The sequence below is a fragment of the Octopus sinensis genome, linkage group LG6 (genome assembly GCF_006345805.1).
Source record: "Octopus sinensis linkage group LG6, ASM634580v1, whole genome shotgun sequence".
NCBI classification, from domain to species: Eukaryota; Metazoa; Mollusca; class Cephalopoda; order Octopoda; family Octopodidae; genus Octopus; species Octopus sinensis.
In genome coordinates, this window is record NC_043002.1 from 39,677,894 (window position 1) to 39,694,696 (window position 16,803).

Below are 16,803 nucleotides of genomic sequence, written 5' to 3' on the forward strand. Positions count from 1 at the left end.
TGCTTTTTTTTTTCTAAGTAAAAGTGTTGGTCCTAGGCAAACCCATTTTTATCTCTGGGAAGAGGTGGTCTCTATTAGTCTGGCCTCTATTCTTTGACCTGCCTAGCATAGGAGGTGCTACCAGGAGTTTGCACTCTGTTGTTGGAGTCCTCAGGGTCATTGAGGCATGCAATCTACCACACCACTACAAAGTCTGGACCTTATGGTGGTATTAACTGAAGCCAGTAAATAAATAAAAGGAGCTATATGTATTGGCATTCTATAGAATGCCTACATTTTTTATAAATATATATGTGTGTGTGTGTCTGTATATAGAATCAAAGAAATTAACATTTTTTTTACTTTGTCCCATCAGGGTGATGAATGTCAAACCGAAGAAGTTAATGAGGAAGAGAAAAGCCTAATTTGGGCACTGCTAAAGCAGGTAGGTCTCATTTCATATTAGAGTAATCATTGTCCTGAGTGAAGAGGCAGACTGCATTATACCTGAAATTTCAATATATTTAATGAATTGTTGAGTTGAAATCTCGGCATTTTTGTTTAATAGCATAATGCACTCAAACATTGATATAGTAGGGAAGATAAATATCTTTAGGAAATATACCATAAAATATAATATAGTGTATCATAAATGAATTTGTAAGTTATTGTGTTTGTTATTTCTTGTAATTTGTTTATGACTATTTTTGTAGGTCCGGCCTGGGATGGATCTTTCAAAAGTGGTGCTACCAACATTTATACTAGAGCCAAGATCTTTTTTGGACAAGTTATCTGACTATTATTATCATGCAGATCTTCTTTCTGAGTAAGTTAGTTACTAAAGTTATCTTGCAAAAATGTAACTATCAAGTTTTTCACTGTTTCACTTTTGTTTCCTAATTATAGCATACCTACACGAATCCCTGTTTCAAATAGTGAAGATAGAATGTCTTGCTTTGATTAAAATGATAATTCAGTGCCTTTGTTGGGCCTTGAACACATGTGCCAGAGGTTAAGCTACTAAACCATAAATATTGTAACCTGAATTAATTTAGACTTCTTGATTATTAAGGCTTTACACAATAGTATTAAGAGTATTAATTGGCTTTATGCAGTAATATTATTAAGGCTTTAGTAGTATTACTAATAGTTTTATTACAACTTTACACAATAATAAAGCCTTACAATTACATGATAAAAGGATCTGTCAATACTTCCTCCCTTTGTTAAGCAACCTCAACATGTTAGAAAGAGCAAATCACTGGCACTTTGGATAATGTGGACCTGATAAAAGATAGGATGGTCGAGAGCAGAATGCTTCTGAATACAGTTCTGTTCAATCACTGCTGACTTGGAGTTAAATAGCAACAACCTTACTTATAACAAAATTTTGTCCTATTTTAAGTCGTAGCCAAGAATAAGATTGCTTGTAGTTTAATTCTTTACATCCAAGCCAGTTTCTTCAATCATATGTAAGTCTATTTAATTTTGAATATAAATTTAATATGATATTCTCCAAAGATATTTTTAATTGGAGCATTGTGTTTAGGAGGGATCCTTTTCTAATAGTTTTTATAAGGGTTAAGTATATCATAAGTGTTTGGGTTGTTGAGGGTTTTATTTCTTTGGGTTCATGCGAGTTATCCTCAGTATCAGTATGATTTATTAACGTATTTAATTTGAAAAGGTGGGGAGCTGGCAGAATCGTTAGCATGCTGGGCAAAATGTTTAGCAGCATTTCATCTGCATTTATGTTTTGAGTTCAAATTCTGCCAAGGTCAACTTTGCTCCTTTCATCTTATTGGAGTTGATGTAATCGACTTACCCCCCACACAAAGAAACTACTGGCCTTGTGCCAAAATTTGAAACCAATATATTTAATTTAGAAGAGATAATTGCATTGCATATTAATAATTTTGATTTTTTATCAGATTTTTGTTTTTGGCTTTTTAACAAAAATCAGTTTGTCATAGGAAATTAGAAACCAGTCTTCATAATGTGAAATATAATACCATAAATTGCCACAGACACATAAACTCTGGGGGTTTTTTGAAGGGTTCTCTTTATTTGTTTGGTTTAGAGCAGTGCTTTTCAAACTTTTTGTTGGAGCGGAACCCTAAGAAAACACTCCACTGGCTCGAGGAACCCCTGTGCAATAATTTAATAGTCTTATGCACACATATCCGCACAGGAGAATTAAAAATTACTGCCGATTTTAGCAGTTTTGTAACTTCTTGCGGAACCCCTGGACTGTACTGGCGGAACCCTAAGGTTCCGCAGAAACCTGGTTGAAAACCACTGGTTTAGAGAAGGGATCAATATCCATGGCATTCAGAGGCCCTCCTAGACTGGTAAAATTGAGACCAATAATATTACTCCCAAACCGTTACAACTCAACACTCGTGAGAAAGAAAGCAAGAAGGGAATTCCAGAAGTTGATATTCTGAGAAGGAAATGCTAGGCCTGATGCATTGAGTGTTGAGAAGAGAAGACACAAATGGGTTGTGAATGTTTGAATGGAAGAAGCATGCCCCCCCCTCATCATTACAGTGGTGGTAGAAAAGGCAGACGAGACAGTGCACTTGTGGGGCAGAAATTGGAGTGTCTTTATGCTAATCAGTCAGGTGATCCTTTCATGGATGAGTAAAGGATGTCTGTGCTGTTTATACAGTGGCAGCATCATCTTAGATGTGAGAACAATATTGTGGACCTCACCTGAGTTGTGTGGTGTCAAAGATCAGATGAACTTGACATTGGATCACCAGTTCATATGTGTTGTTCAAATCCACAGTTGGCATTTTCTCCCCTAAGCAGTACACTTAATTTTACATATTCCAGTTCACCTAACATATAAAAAGGTACTTGATCATACTGGAATGCAATAGTTAGTAGATTAGAAGAAAAGATGACAAACAACTCAAAAAACTTATATTTTCCCATAAACCTTCAGTAAAATTAAAACACTGTTTCTATTAATGATTTATAAATTGAGATGAAAGTTTTTCTTGTTTGTATCAAATATTTTTTTTTTCAACAGAGCTGTATTGAAGGAAGATCCATACACAAGAATGAAGTGTGTTGTACGATGGTATTTATCAGGATTTTATAAAAAACCTAAGGTAAACTATTTTAATCCTCTTTTATATTCTGTTTTAATAAGAGATTTGATTTTTTTTTCACTGCTGTCTGTAAATGTGTGACAACTTCTTTTCAAATCTGAGTTACATTTGATTTCTAAAATGGAATAAAAACTATAAAAGTTTATGTATGAACGAGATATCCTGTAAGTTTTTTTTTTTTACATAGCAACAAACAATACATTTACAGAGCCATCTGTGTATCACTTAATGTAAATACATTATTGTAAATCAAATTTTCTGTGTACGTCCATAGGAAATGTTATCTCTGGACGAAATACCACAATAAATATACCATTCAATGATGTATTCACATTAAGTATAATAAAAAGATGCCTCTCTTAATTTTAAACGGTTTTGATTGCATATATCAGACAAAATTCAAATACGGAGATGATTATTAGGAATGTGGCTTCGTGGATATTACTATTAGTACAAGTTAGAGTTGCCTCTCTTCTTCCCAGTGTTATAATGCTGAAGAGGAGATAACTACTCGAAAATGCCTACATCTATTGATCTGTGTAGTGGGTGTGCTCTGAACTATTGTCTGCAGCAAGAATTTTGTCTGGTTTCTTCTTGGGTTAAACAATAACCATTCAGAATTCAGAGCTAAAATTATGAAACCTCTTGGTTCAGAATTTTTTTTTTTTTTTTTTGCTTTACTTTGCGTACATAATTATTCTGAGCATATTTGCATTTTCCTCTAATTTAAACTTACCTTTTTACATAAATTGTGTGTAATGATAAGATCCTTTAAGTGAAAGCAATTTGAAAGAAAAACTGAGTATACGAGGCATCAGATGTACCATGCAAGAAAGACGACTGCACTGGTATGGCTATGTAATGCATATGAATGAAGACAGTTGGATTGAGGTGCTGATCTCTAATTGTAGAGGGAACATGTGGAAGGGATAGACCCAGGAAGATGTGGAACAAAGTGGGGAGAAAGGATCTACAGACAATGGGACTCACAGAGGTGATGACAGGGGACCAAGTATACGAAGCCCAATATACTCATCATGACTACCCGTCTGATAAGGGTACACTAGGCACATGCATCACAACCATATGTGCGTGACATGGTGATCTCAAATCATGATAAACAGCACATGACCTTGCAGATGGAGCTCAGTTAGAATTTTCTTCAGATCATGTACCCCATCCTACCTAAAAGGTTTGTTTAAGGATGAAGAAGAAAACACCTACATTTCCAGAGCTGAATTATTCAAACCCCAAATCATTCTTCTCAACACATGGCTATGATGCTCCTCCATTACTTCTGCTCATGATCAAAGATGCACATATCATTAGCCACTAAGGGACATGCTCACCTATTTCAGGTCAAGCAACTGATTGAGGGTAATGGTGATAGAGGTTGTGAACCAAAGTATTTGGAAGTACTTAGATCATATGAGACAACCTTTTATGCAAAAACAAGTTAATATTATTGATTCTATGATTAAAATACCATTCTTTTCACATTTTTTTTATCTAATCCAACCATATGATCATACTAGCCGAGTCTCTTCTTTTACAAGCAATACAGGGTGTTTCTCTCAGAAAATCTTATCTATTCCTGTTCAGTATCTGTTGATTTGTGTGGAATGTCCATGCTTTATTGTCAGGATAGTCATTTTTAATTAGATAAAAAGAAAAGACTTTGGGACATCCCCATCAACACTAAGCAATTAAGCTAAATTAATCTTTTAGTAGATTATTTAAAAATTCATAGGTATTTTACTCTATCTGTGAAAGCTATCTGTTATATCAGGATATTTGATATAAGGCTTTCTCAAACAAAGTTCCAGGGTTCTGTAAGTTGAGGGTTTATTTTTTTAATAAAATTAAAACAAAAAAAAGGTCTTCACAATTGTCACAATAATAAATTTAATATGATTTTTTATATGAATAAATTCTTTCCCTAAAATAATTTTTTCTATCATTTAACCCTTTGGCATTCACATTATTTTATCAAACATAATATTTATTCATTCACATTGTTTTGAATTAATCATGTATTATTTTGTAGCTTTGAGATTTTGACGATGTGGTAGTTTATTTTTAGACTGACTTTGTAAGGTAGATTTGAGGGATCAGATTTAGCCAGTTTGAACATAAAACAGGTAGGATATTTGGGCTGGGTATGGCTGGTTTAAATGCTAAAGGGTTAATGTCATTAAAATCAGGGTGGTGGAAGTTGTCTGTAAAGTCAAGGAAGATACAGATTCTACAATTGTTTTGAAAATCATATGAGGACTCCAGAACAAACAGGGTTTAGAAACCACTGATTTAATGCACTGGTAATAGTAATTCCTTAAATTTATGAAAGTATATTTAGTTTTATATGAAAATATACCGGAATTGTGAGTTCTGTAACTTCATACATTTGCAATCCAGTGTTATTAATCACAATCTGATTTCAACTTATTAGGCCTTGAACGTTTCACATGTAATTAATGTTATGTATGTAACATAGTTTTTTTTTTTTTTTTTACAGTATGTACTTAGTTTTTAGTATGTTTTATTACTGCAATGAGTTAGCTCATGTCCTTGCATCTGAAATGCATTTTTCTTCCTTTACCAGGAATACGAACAAACGAAGAAGTCACTTTTGGACTCTTAACTAGGTAGATGGTTATATACTTGGTTGGCTTTTTCTTGAGCCATCACAAGTCAATGTGAGTGACCGTAACCCAAATGACCACAAATATTCAGCCTAAATATGAAGCATTGCTTTGATTAGTATTTTCTCCTTAACCTATCCCCACCACCAATTTTCCCAGGCTTAAATTTGAAATTATATCTCTCGATATTTTTGTATTTTTATTATTAATATTACTCACCTGAAAAATATATAATAGACTTTACTTGAATATGAAATTCTGCTAGTCACACTCTCTAGTTCTGCACGTATTCATCATGGAAGATAAGTATGTGCATCCATGTTTTTGTTATCGTAACTTTCAAAATCATTTTTGAATTTTAGTTGCAAAAATATAACTCTATAATTTTGTAAGTTTGTTGACAATCACATATAAAGTTGCCATTTTTGTAAAAACCTTATACTGTAAACGAACCCTTTATGGAACTGATGTAATTATTTCTAGAAATTATATTCATAAGTATGGCGAAAAAACAAATTATTCTAATTTAAGTGAAACTATTTTAGTACTTTTTAAAACATCTTAATTACAGAAATAACTATTTTGAATGTTGCTGCACTAGATATTTAAACTGGCTTCTAAATGTTTTTTGCACTCAGTCATATTAACTGATGTTTTGGTGAGGAGACTGTTTGAAATTTTAGAGTGACCTGCTTTGCTTCATTTTTGAACCCAATGTTTAAAAAATTTTTGTTGGTGCATTCCTTCTATCTTTTTCTATTCCTGAAAAGTTGTTTAACTTATACAATGTTTGTTATTGCTGTTTCTGTAAAAATTGTATACCTTTATTGTATAGGGGCTCAAGAAACCATACAACCCTATAATTGGTGAAACATTTAGATGCTATTGGCGTCATCCCAAAACTAATACTAGAACATTTTATATTGCAGAGCAGGTAAATATCTATTTACATGACTTATTTCATTTTTCTGAGATACACAGTCTTTTAAATGATACCCTTTTTTAACATGATTTTTTACTATTTGTAGATTAGATAATTTATGTCATAGAATATTATGTCCATGTCTCCATTGCATCTACTTATTTCATTGTTAATGTCCTCTGTATAATATCTTTATTGCAATCAGGAGAAGGAGTTAATAGGCTACTCTCTCTCTTTTACTCTTTTACTTGTTTCAGTCATTTGACTGCGGCCATGCTGGAGCACCGCCTTTAATCGAGCAACTCGACCCCGGGACTTATTCTTTTGTAAGCCCAGTACTTATTCTATCGGTCTCTTTTGCCGAACCACTAAGTAACAGGGACATAAACACACCAGCATCGGTTGTCAAGCAATGCTAGGGGGACAAACACAGACACACAAACACACACACGCATATATATATATATATACATATATACGACGGACTTCTTTCAGTTTCCATTTACCAAATCCGCTCACAAGGCTTTGGTTGGCCCAAGGCTATAGTAGAAGACACTTGCCCAAGGTGCCACGCAGTGGGACTGAACCTGGAACCATGTGGTTGGTAAACAAGCTACTTACCACACAGCCACTCCTGCGCTAGTGAAACATTTAAAAAAAAAAAAAATAACCATACTTAAGACTCTCAACACCTGGCATAAAGCCACCCCTCCCTTCTCAAACTCCCACCCTCCAGTTAAAAGGGATTTTTCCCCAGTTCTTTTTGCCTTGCAAGTTAATTGGTGACCTCACTAGTATTGGTGACACGAAAAAAAGCAACCAGTATACACTGTAAAGTGGTTGGCATAAGGAAGGCCATCAAGCCATAGAAAATATGTCAAAGCTGACGTTGACATTGGAGCTCAACACAGCTTTGCAGCTTACCAGATCTTGTCAAACTGTCCAGCACATGCCAACATGGAAAATGGTTAAGTGATGATGATGTAATACAAACATAATCTCTTGTTGCAACTTTAGATTCATAATCTTCCCAGTAAATTCACTTTTTGCCACTTATTGGTTGTAAAAAGAATTCTTATTATAAAAATAGAATCAAACTTTACACACAATATCTATGGTCAGTCTTGTACTAGTAAACAATTACAAATTGTGGATAGTAAAGAAAGAGTGGCAAAAATGTGTGGGTCATAAACAGATGGTGACAATAACAATGTATGAATTGCTAAAAGTTGCTACCAAAATTACCCAAAGATACATAAAATATCCCACTGGTCAGCTAGTTTGAATTATCCAGTCAGTTCCTCAAGAAACTGGAAAATTTGAGTCAATAGAGTAGCTTCTACTCAGTCTCTCATTTGCAAAAATATACCAGCCAAACTATCTTCAAATCACCCTGATATTTTAAAAACAAGACATTGATGAATGAAGTTGTAGGCATGCAAAGACCAGATGGTCATGGCTAGAGTGCCTTTGATCAAAGATCTGATCTATCAGGGCTTCCTGGAGCTAAACGATATCAAAACTGGGAAAATTTAATTCAAATCATTACTTCCTCTTGTTCACATTGAACCTAGTTGCTGTTCAATGTAGTAAGGCAGTTGTTTATTTGTGCAAATGCTAAGAGAGAAACTGATTGTTCCTGCACATTGTATGTAATGTGTTCAAATATCCTTCTAGATATTCCACATGGACCTAAATGAGCCTACAATAGAACTTCTCCAAGGATGTAGAAAGAGCAATCAGATCTCCCTCAAATTTCACCCTAACCTTTTTAAAAAAAATGGATATATTCAGTAATGTTGTTCTTGATATATAACTGATGGAAATATGGATGGTCAAAGTATGAATGCTTCTAGTCATAGGTCTCTTGGATTGAAGTTACCCTGGGACTAAACTACAGTTGCTTCAAACAGAAAGGATTAGTTGATTGAATTCTCATAAAGATATTCCTATTTCTTCTGAAAAATTTTTTTCATGTATGTATCTATTTATTTATTTACATTTCAAAAATTGTTTTATTCTTATATTCTTCAATTCATATTCACAGATATCACATCATCCGCCTATCTCAGCGTTCTATGTGACAAATCGTCAAGACGGATTTAGCTTAAGTGGTAGTATATTAGCAAGATCGAAATTCTATGGTAAGCTACTAAGTTTAACTTAAAATATTCTCTCCTTAGATTTATTTTTGAAATGTTTCTCTGGGGTATGATTTAAATCAGCAGTTCTCAACCATTTTCTTTACCTATTGACCCCTTTGAGTCCTGTTTTCTTGGATGGACCCTCCTAACCATTTGGTGTTTAAAAAAATCCTAGGCAGAATTTTGGTTTATGCACTCCATATAGTCCCTCATAACTGTTTTTATTTTTTGGAATTATCAGAAAATGTTTGCAAATTTGTGTTCTACACTCTTGGAGTGGTTGATATTAGGAAGGGCATCCAGCCATAGTAAACAATGTCAAATCAGACTGGGGTCTGGTGCAACCTTCCAGCTTACCAGCCCTGGTCAAACCGTTCAATGCATGCCAGCAAGGAGAATGGACGTTAGATGATGATGATGACACAGGAATTGATACAATTATACAATTTTTTTGTTTTTTTTGGTGAGATTTAGTTTTTATTTTTAGCACATCTCATAACCATTTGATACTTTCCTCATTTCTTCGTCACTCTGACATGTATTGATATTTTTCAATATTGTTTTTTCACCCATAAACACATTTAATGGAATGATGATGCACCCAAAGGACTGTCTGTATTTTAAACTCTGATTTTTAAAAAAAATCATAGAAGAGTGTAACTTTTAGGATTGGGTGTGGGGTTAATAAATTTAATAAAAATTTTTTTTGCATAATCATATGAATTCCCATGTGCAGAACACAAATTCACAAAAATTTTCTGACCAAAAAATTTAAAAGTTATGAGGGGTTATATGGGTTGCTTAAACCAGAATTCTGCCAGATCCTGCTATATTTTATAATTTGATATTATTAGGTATTGTATAAACAAAGTGAATGGAATGCCTGGTGTGTGTCTTGTGGTTACCCACTCCTAAAAAAATGGGGAGTATGTAAAAAAAAAATCATAAAGTTGTTAAAATATTTTGTGTGTTGTAGAAGTAAAACCAGTTTTAGTGACAAAATTTTATGTAGCCCTTCCAAGGGGTCATATTGACTCTGGTTGAGACCTACTGATTTTAAATGATTAATAAAAATAAACAATTTCAAGCATGAACTATATGGAGTTGAGTATCAGGCATCGAATTAAGTCATTCATTTGTTTTGATTTGTAGTTATTTTACATCATTTACATCTTGAGAAATTAAACAACTAGAACAGCATAGCTCTCATCTCACAATCTCTTGCTAAAAGTCTTAGTGTATCTATACTGACTTGCCTGCCGAGGCAAAGTATCAGGATACTGACCAAGAAACTACAAGGTGAGAGTTAGGACCTGCCTGAACTAGAATTAACAAAACTTTATTAATCTCTCACAGAGCCTGTTTCTTAGTTCAGTTTATTTTAATTAATCTTTTAGCTCTTAAGCAGGCCATATTCGATCCAAATGTTCTGTTTTGTGTTCAAACAAGCCAGATCTGGCCTCTCACACCTAACCTACAGAGTTATTCTAAAATTTTAAAAAATCATTAACATTTCGAGGTTATGGCATAATACATGGTTAATTTAAAACTGTGAATACATAAGCATTACATTTGACAGTAAAGGACGGTTAATCCATTAGTTATTGTTGTACATTAAACCGTCATGATATTTAAGAGAACATACTAATTTGATAAGTTTGCAAAATAATAAACTCAAGTCCAATAACTCTTCCGTTATTTGTCTTGGTTACCTCCCTTGGATTCGAAAATTACGTTTATAAGTAAGAAGAAATGAGTGTTTTTGGCATGTTTGCATTTTTTAAGGGAATTAAAGGAGTAGGTGAACTGAAAATCAAAATTCGGCTACAATCTGCTTGTCTGAAGATTAATTTCTTAGTATTTAGTAAGATGTTGTTCTTGATGTAATGATTTTTTTTTGTATATAGACACAAGGCCAAATTGTGTCATTAAACTTTATCAGCTCTTCAGGTCCCCTTCAGTGAATATATCTGGTATTTATTATATGGATTTATACAGGATAAAAAGTGGAAGTTAACTTTTAAAAGAAATAAAGCAGCAAATCAATGCATTTAATCCAATGCTTTAAATTTTGTGTCAACATCATTAATGATTTTTTTTTACAGAGACACAAGGCTAAATACTGTAGGGAAAAGGTTAAAGTCATATAATCAACTTACAGATACTGGCTTTATTGATTCAGAAGAATGAGATAAATTAAGCTGTTACCAACTGGGAAAGCTTCCAATTGTTTTAAGATGCAAATTTTCAGTAATACATTCTGCTGGCAGGGGTACTATTTGATATTAATAATTTACTATTGAAAGTAAACATTTGTATGTCTTTAGATTTAACTTGTATTTGGATGAAATGAATTAGAGGTAGAATTTTCAAAATTTAAAAAGATCTAATCTATGGAAAAGATTAATTGAGATTATTTATTTTTTCTAAGAACATTTCATAGCATAAAAAATTGATAGCATCTTTGTTGTATATTTTCTTTTATTAGGTAATACTTTATCTGCTCTACTTGATGGAACTGCTAAGTTGACATTCCTTAGTCGAGGAGAAGATTATTTCATCACCATGCCCTATGCTCATTGCAAAGGTACGCTATTTTAAACAATTTCTTGTTTAACTGCTGTTATGTATCATGAATAAGTAAAATAAATATAATGCTATGTTGGGTCGCTTTGCAATAAAATTATTACATTATATTGAATGTTATATAAGATCATAGGAGGAAACATATTTTTCAGAAATCTTGTATACGTGTTGATAACTGCTAATTAATTAGTAGCATTTGTCTGTTGTCTACAAAGAGTAATTAATGTGCCGTGTTGAAAAAGAAGTGGGTGACTATAATAATAAAACCACTTTACTTTATCCTTGCTGATTTACTACTTGCGCAGTTTTGTAATCCTAAACCATTTCCATTGATATAATAAAGTACATAAGTATTTAAGTTAGGTCATGTAATTAATTTTAAAGTTTGTGTAGTAAACATGACCTACTCAACTGATAGGAAAATTTGATTTTGCCAAATTCTCTTTTGAATTCTTAAATTTTGAGTTAATTTTCTGCTCTAATTGTAAAGTGTGTGTGTGTTACAGTAAATAAATGTGTCTAACAAGTCGATTTATTTAATCGATGTAAGTATTTAAATTCATTCAGGTTATTATTGCTACAGCTAATGTTTTCTCACAAGAAGAAACGTATTATCTGGGAAGGGAGACAATTGCTGTATTGAATCAATATTGTAAATATAAGTTCACACAGAGATACTGTTAAATATGTGTGATTAGACTAATCCAGATACAAAGGAATTTGTGGAGCAATGTGAATTGAAGACAATTCTTCTCAAATTGCAAACACTACAATTTGTTTAACTTTGGCTCGAACTTTCTTTCCTACTTAATTGTTTAACATACTTTCATTGCAACACATTCTGTTATTTCTTTCTTTATAATTCATGCACCATTACAATTTGAACCTTAACCACTTCAGTAACAAGTACTTCTCTGGCAAATGACTTGGTCTGAGATTGTTTGTTGAAAATGAAACAACCACAACATGAAAGTGTTATTTAGTAACTGATTTTTTATTACCCACAAGGGGGTTAACCCAGAGGGGAGAAACAAGGACAGACAAACGGATTAAGTCGTTTACATCGACCCCAGTGCATAACTGGTACTTATTTAATCAACCCCGAAAGGATGAAAGGCAAAGTCGACCTTGCCGGAATTTGAACTCAGAACGTAGCGGCAAACGAAATACCACAAAGCATTTCGCCCAGCGTGCTAATGTTTCTGCTAGCTTGCCACCTTCTGTTATTTAGTAAATAGTCCAAGTTGTTACAGTCACTTTAAATTTATTTCATGAGGTGTCAAAATTTTTGTCAGAACTATAACCTGGTCATTGACATAGTCCCAGTGAGTTGCTGTGGTACTCTGTCAGTGACCATGCCAGAATTATGCAACAAAAATTTTGACAAATCATCATCATGAATTATCATAATTTAATCTCTGTGTTCTGTACCAACATGGGTTGGACAGTTTGACAGGATCTGGTGAGCCACAGGACTGCATTATGCGCCAATGCTTGTATGGTGTGGTTTCTAAAGCTGGGTGCCCCTCCTAACACCGACCACTTTACAGTGTGCAAAGGGTGCTTTTTTTTTCAAACCATCAGTGGTATGAGGTTGGTAGCAGCTTGCAAGATTATGAATCCAAGTGGTGAGGATAAGGTGTAGAGAGGAGTAAAATATGAGAGAAAAGGACTGGAGCAGAACAGGTGTGTTATTGAATGGCTCTTTCACAATGTAGTTTTTAAAGTAACAAGCTTCTCCACTTACGTATTTGAATGCTCAAGATAAGCTGTTGTTTATGAGGTGTTAATTTTCTGGGTTATTAGCTCTAGTCTTTAGTATGTATATTTACCTAGTTGTGCCTGTGCATGGCTGTGTGGTTCAGAAGTTTGCTTTTTAAACATATGGTTTTGGGTTCAGCCTTACTGGGTGGCACTTTGGGCAACTTATGAATGAAATATAAAAAATGTACAGAAACTTATGCTTGTGTGCTTTATACTTGCTTGTTTGTGTGTATGATTATTTTGACCTTTTTTCAGTATCATTATTCTAGATTATTTAAAACTAATAAATACTGAGCTTCTTATTCCAACACTTTTGTCTGTAGAAACCGTAGGCTTCAAAGTGGCTGGCATGCTTTTTTTTCTTTCACCCGGACGCTTTAAAGAAGCTACTTTGTTTTAAGTATAAACTCTTTGAAAAATAGTCTTGTTTTAATTTTGATTTTTTTTTCTTTGTAAGAAGTCCCAATTAGATGTCTTCTGGGTCATTCCCAGTGTGGCACTCTGGACAAGTGTTTGACTATTCTTTTACTATCACCCTGGGTCACCCAAATCCTTGTGAGTGGATTAAGTTAATATAAACCAAAAGAATCTGATGGTGTATATGTCTGTGTCTCCTTATGCCATTGCATGATATGCGCTTCAGTGTAATTCAAGTTCTCATTTGTTTCCAATCTTCTGTAAAAACATGTCTAGCATTTAGGAAATATGACCTTGCTTGAAGTCTTGATATATGCAAATATCTAAAATGAAATAGCCTCTCCATTCTGCTACAAATGGTAGCCAAATCTCACTTGACTTGTACTGGGAGGATTCATATTACTAAATATATTGTTCAAATCCACAACTAATTTCATTTGCACTTCATGATTGCTAGATTTATCTTTCTTGCAAATCTTTAGCTTTTTGTGCAATAAGTCAACGGCATTGTATTCTATTCTGTACAGTTAATTCAATGTGATTCACCTGGTTTGGTTAAAATAGGCTTGGGTCAGTGGTTCTTGACCATTTATTTATCTCTGGACCTCTTTGATTCTTATTATGGTCAGTTGGACAATCCTGACCATTCAATGTTTAAAATATTTTTATAATTATTGTTAGGAATTGCATATTAAGAAAAAAAAGAAATATATTTTGTCTTGTAGATGTCTAACCAGTTTATTGCAGATACATTTCAACTGATACTTATATGGACCCTCGAGGTGCATGTGGGCCCTGGTTGAAAAGCTCAGGGTTGGGATTTACTAGAGGACTTGAATGTCTGCTTGAAGTATCATTAGGTGAGAGAGTTATGCAATACAGACCTAACTCTTGGAAACACTGTCTTCACAAAGAAGTTATGAAATTTGTTGTATTCACCATATTCATTTTTGAGAATATATTTCAGAGCAAAATGAATTTGGCTCCCCTCTAGCATTCAGATAATTTTGTGGTCATAAGTAATTTATTGACAGGTTTTGAACTAATCATGTCTCATTTTGTAGTATCGAGGTTTACTTTTAGAACAACCTGCAGTATTTGAGTTGGATAAGGCTAGATGATTAAATACTAAAGGATTATAATACTTTTGTACCAAGTTGTTTCAGTTATTAGAGTGTGTCCATGGGGCAGTACCTTGAATAATTTTTTGTTTGGAAGAATTGACTCCTGTACTTGGTTTTCTTTTTTAAATGCCGAGTACTTATCCTATTGGTCTCCTCTGTTGAACTGCTAAGTTATAGACATAAACACACCAATACCAAGCTGTGGTGGTGTGTTGGAGGCAAACACAAATGTGGTAGTATATGTGTGGCACATAATTGTGCTGATGGCATGTAAAAAGCACCCACTACACTCTGAGTGGTTGGCATTAGGAAGGGCACTCAGCTGTAGAAACTCTGTCAGATCAGATTGGAGCCTGGTGCAGCCTTCTGGCTTGCCAGCCCTCAGTCAAACCGTCCAACCCATGCCAGCATGGAAAGTGGACGTTAAACGATGACGATGTGTGTGTGTGTGTAGTGAATGGACAAACAAAAGAAAGTGGCACTCAATATATTGATAGGAGTTACATAAATTTTTAATAACAGTTTGATTCAGTTAAGTCAAACTGTTATTAAAAATAAATATAAGACAGTGGTTGCCTCATATTTGGGCATCTTGCAGTTATTTATGTTCAGCCATTCAACTGAGTTCTCCCTTTATGCTGTCAATGTCCATTTTGCATGTCATATCCTACTAGAACATTGAAATAAATACCAAAATACACTGAGGTATTCTACATCATCAACTAAAACCCTTGGTGGTAGGGACCCAGTTTGGTTGTTGTCCAGTGATTGGAACCAGTGAAAGGATGCTCTCCCCTCTTGGCAGAATTTTGAATCCAGTTTTTCTCTATCAGTTTTGTCTATTAGTTACATAATGGAGGTTGGAAAGAATCATCAATGTCTGATAAGAGAAGGAAAAATTGAAGTTGTTTGAATTGTCTTTGCTTTCATTTTGCCAAGGTTTTGTTACTGGGATTAATATAACGAATCAACTATACTCTTGAAGATGGTGCCTAAACATAACTACAGTCTCTTGACTGAAACCAATGGGAGTATACTGTTCTCTGTTCTTCATAATTTTTCATCTGTATCATAACACTAGTTAAATCTTTCATTCCCATTTGTCTAATGAAATATGTTCCTTTCTGCTATCGACACAAGGCCTGCTATTTTAGGGAATGGCCTAGTCATTTATATCAGCCCCAGTGCTTGGCTGTACTTATTTTATTGACCTTGAAAGGATTAAAGGTAAAGTCAACCTCAGTGGAATTTGAACTCAGAATGTAAAGTTGGATAAACTGTTGCTGAGCATTTTGTGTGACATGCTAACAATTCTGCCATCTCACCACTGCCTTATGTCTAAAGAAACATATTGCCTATGTCTTTGTGTCATTTTTGAAGATGAGCAAGAGTTTAGAAGGGTTCATTAAAACAACTGAATTTGTTACTTTATTACTGTGGTGTTTGGAACATAAAAATGTCTTTAAATAAAATTGTGATAGGTTTTAATTTCAGTATAAGCATTTTAAAATGGGCTATTTTATATAATTAAACCACAGATAAACTCAGGCAGATTGGCAACAAAACATTTAAGCTATCTGTTATACACATACATGTCCCTTTCTTGTCATATTTATTATATCTCTTTAAATGTCTCATCTTTCTTTTTTTCGTTGTTTGTGAGTTACTTGGTTACCCTGCCAGTGTTGGAGCCATATAAAAAGCATCCAGTCCACATTGTAAAGTGGAAGGGATCCAGCATTAAAAATCATGCCAAAATTAACCTCACATGTGTTTGTGCCAAGTAAAAAGTACTGAGTCCACTTTGCAGGGTGGTTGGTGTTAGGAAGGGTATCCAGCTGCAAAAACCCTGCCAAAACAGACAGTACCTTAGAGTAGTTTTTCTACTTGGCCAGCTCCTGTGAACCATCCTACCCATGCATGCATGGAAGATGGACGTTAAATGATGATGATGATAACTTCTAGAACTCTCTACTTGCCAGCCTTAAAATTGTCATTAGTATCTCAACTCATTAGCTATCAGAGTCTCTCTCTTGATTAAAAAAAAAAAACAGTAGCAAAATATTTAAATGATTTACCTAGATTAGAGGATAAGAGAATATATAT

The 16,803-nt window shown here is 33.9% G+C and overlaps 1 protein-coding gene across 5 annotated transcripts in view; it reads left to right on the forward strand.

Annotated features, from left to right (window-relative positions):
* Positions 1-16,803, forward strand: part of LOC115212779 (oxysterol-binding protein-related protein 8) — a 143,312-nt gene that overhangs the window by 90,917 nt on the left and 35,592 nt on the right. For all 5 annotated transcript variants that reach the window (XM_029781464.2, XM_036503841.1, XM_036503842.1 and 2 more), the window contains 6 exons: positions 356-424; positions 693-805; positions 3,017-3,098; positions 6,576-6,674; positions 8,710-8,806; positions 11,295-11,393. In XM_029781464.2, the coding sequence (XP_029637324.1) occupies positions 356-424; positions 693-805; positions 3,017-3,098; positions 6,576-6,674; positions 8,710-8,806; positions 11,295-11,393 (559 nt within the window). The remainder of the gene's footprint in view (positions 1-355; positions 425-692; positions 806-3,016; positions 3,099-6,575; positions 6,675-8,709; positions 8,807-11,294; positions 11,394-16,803) is intronic.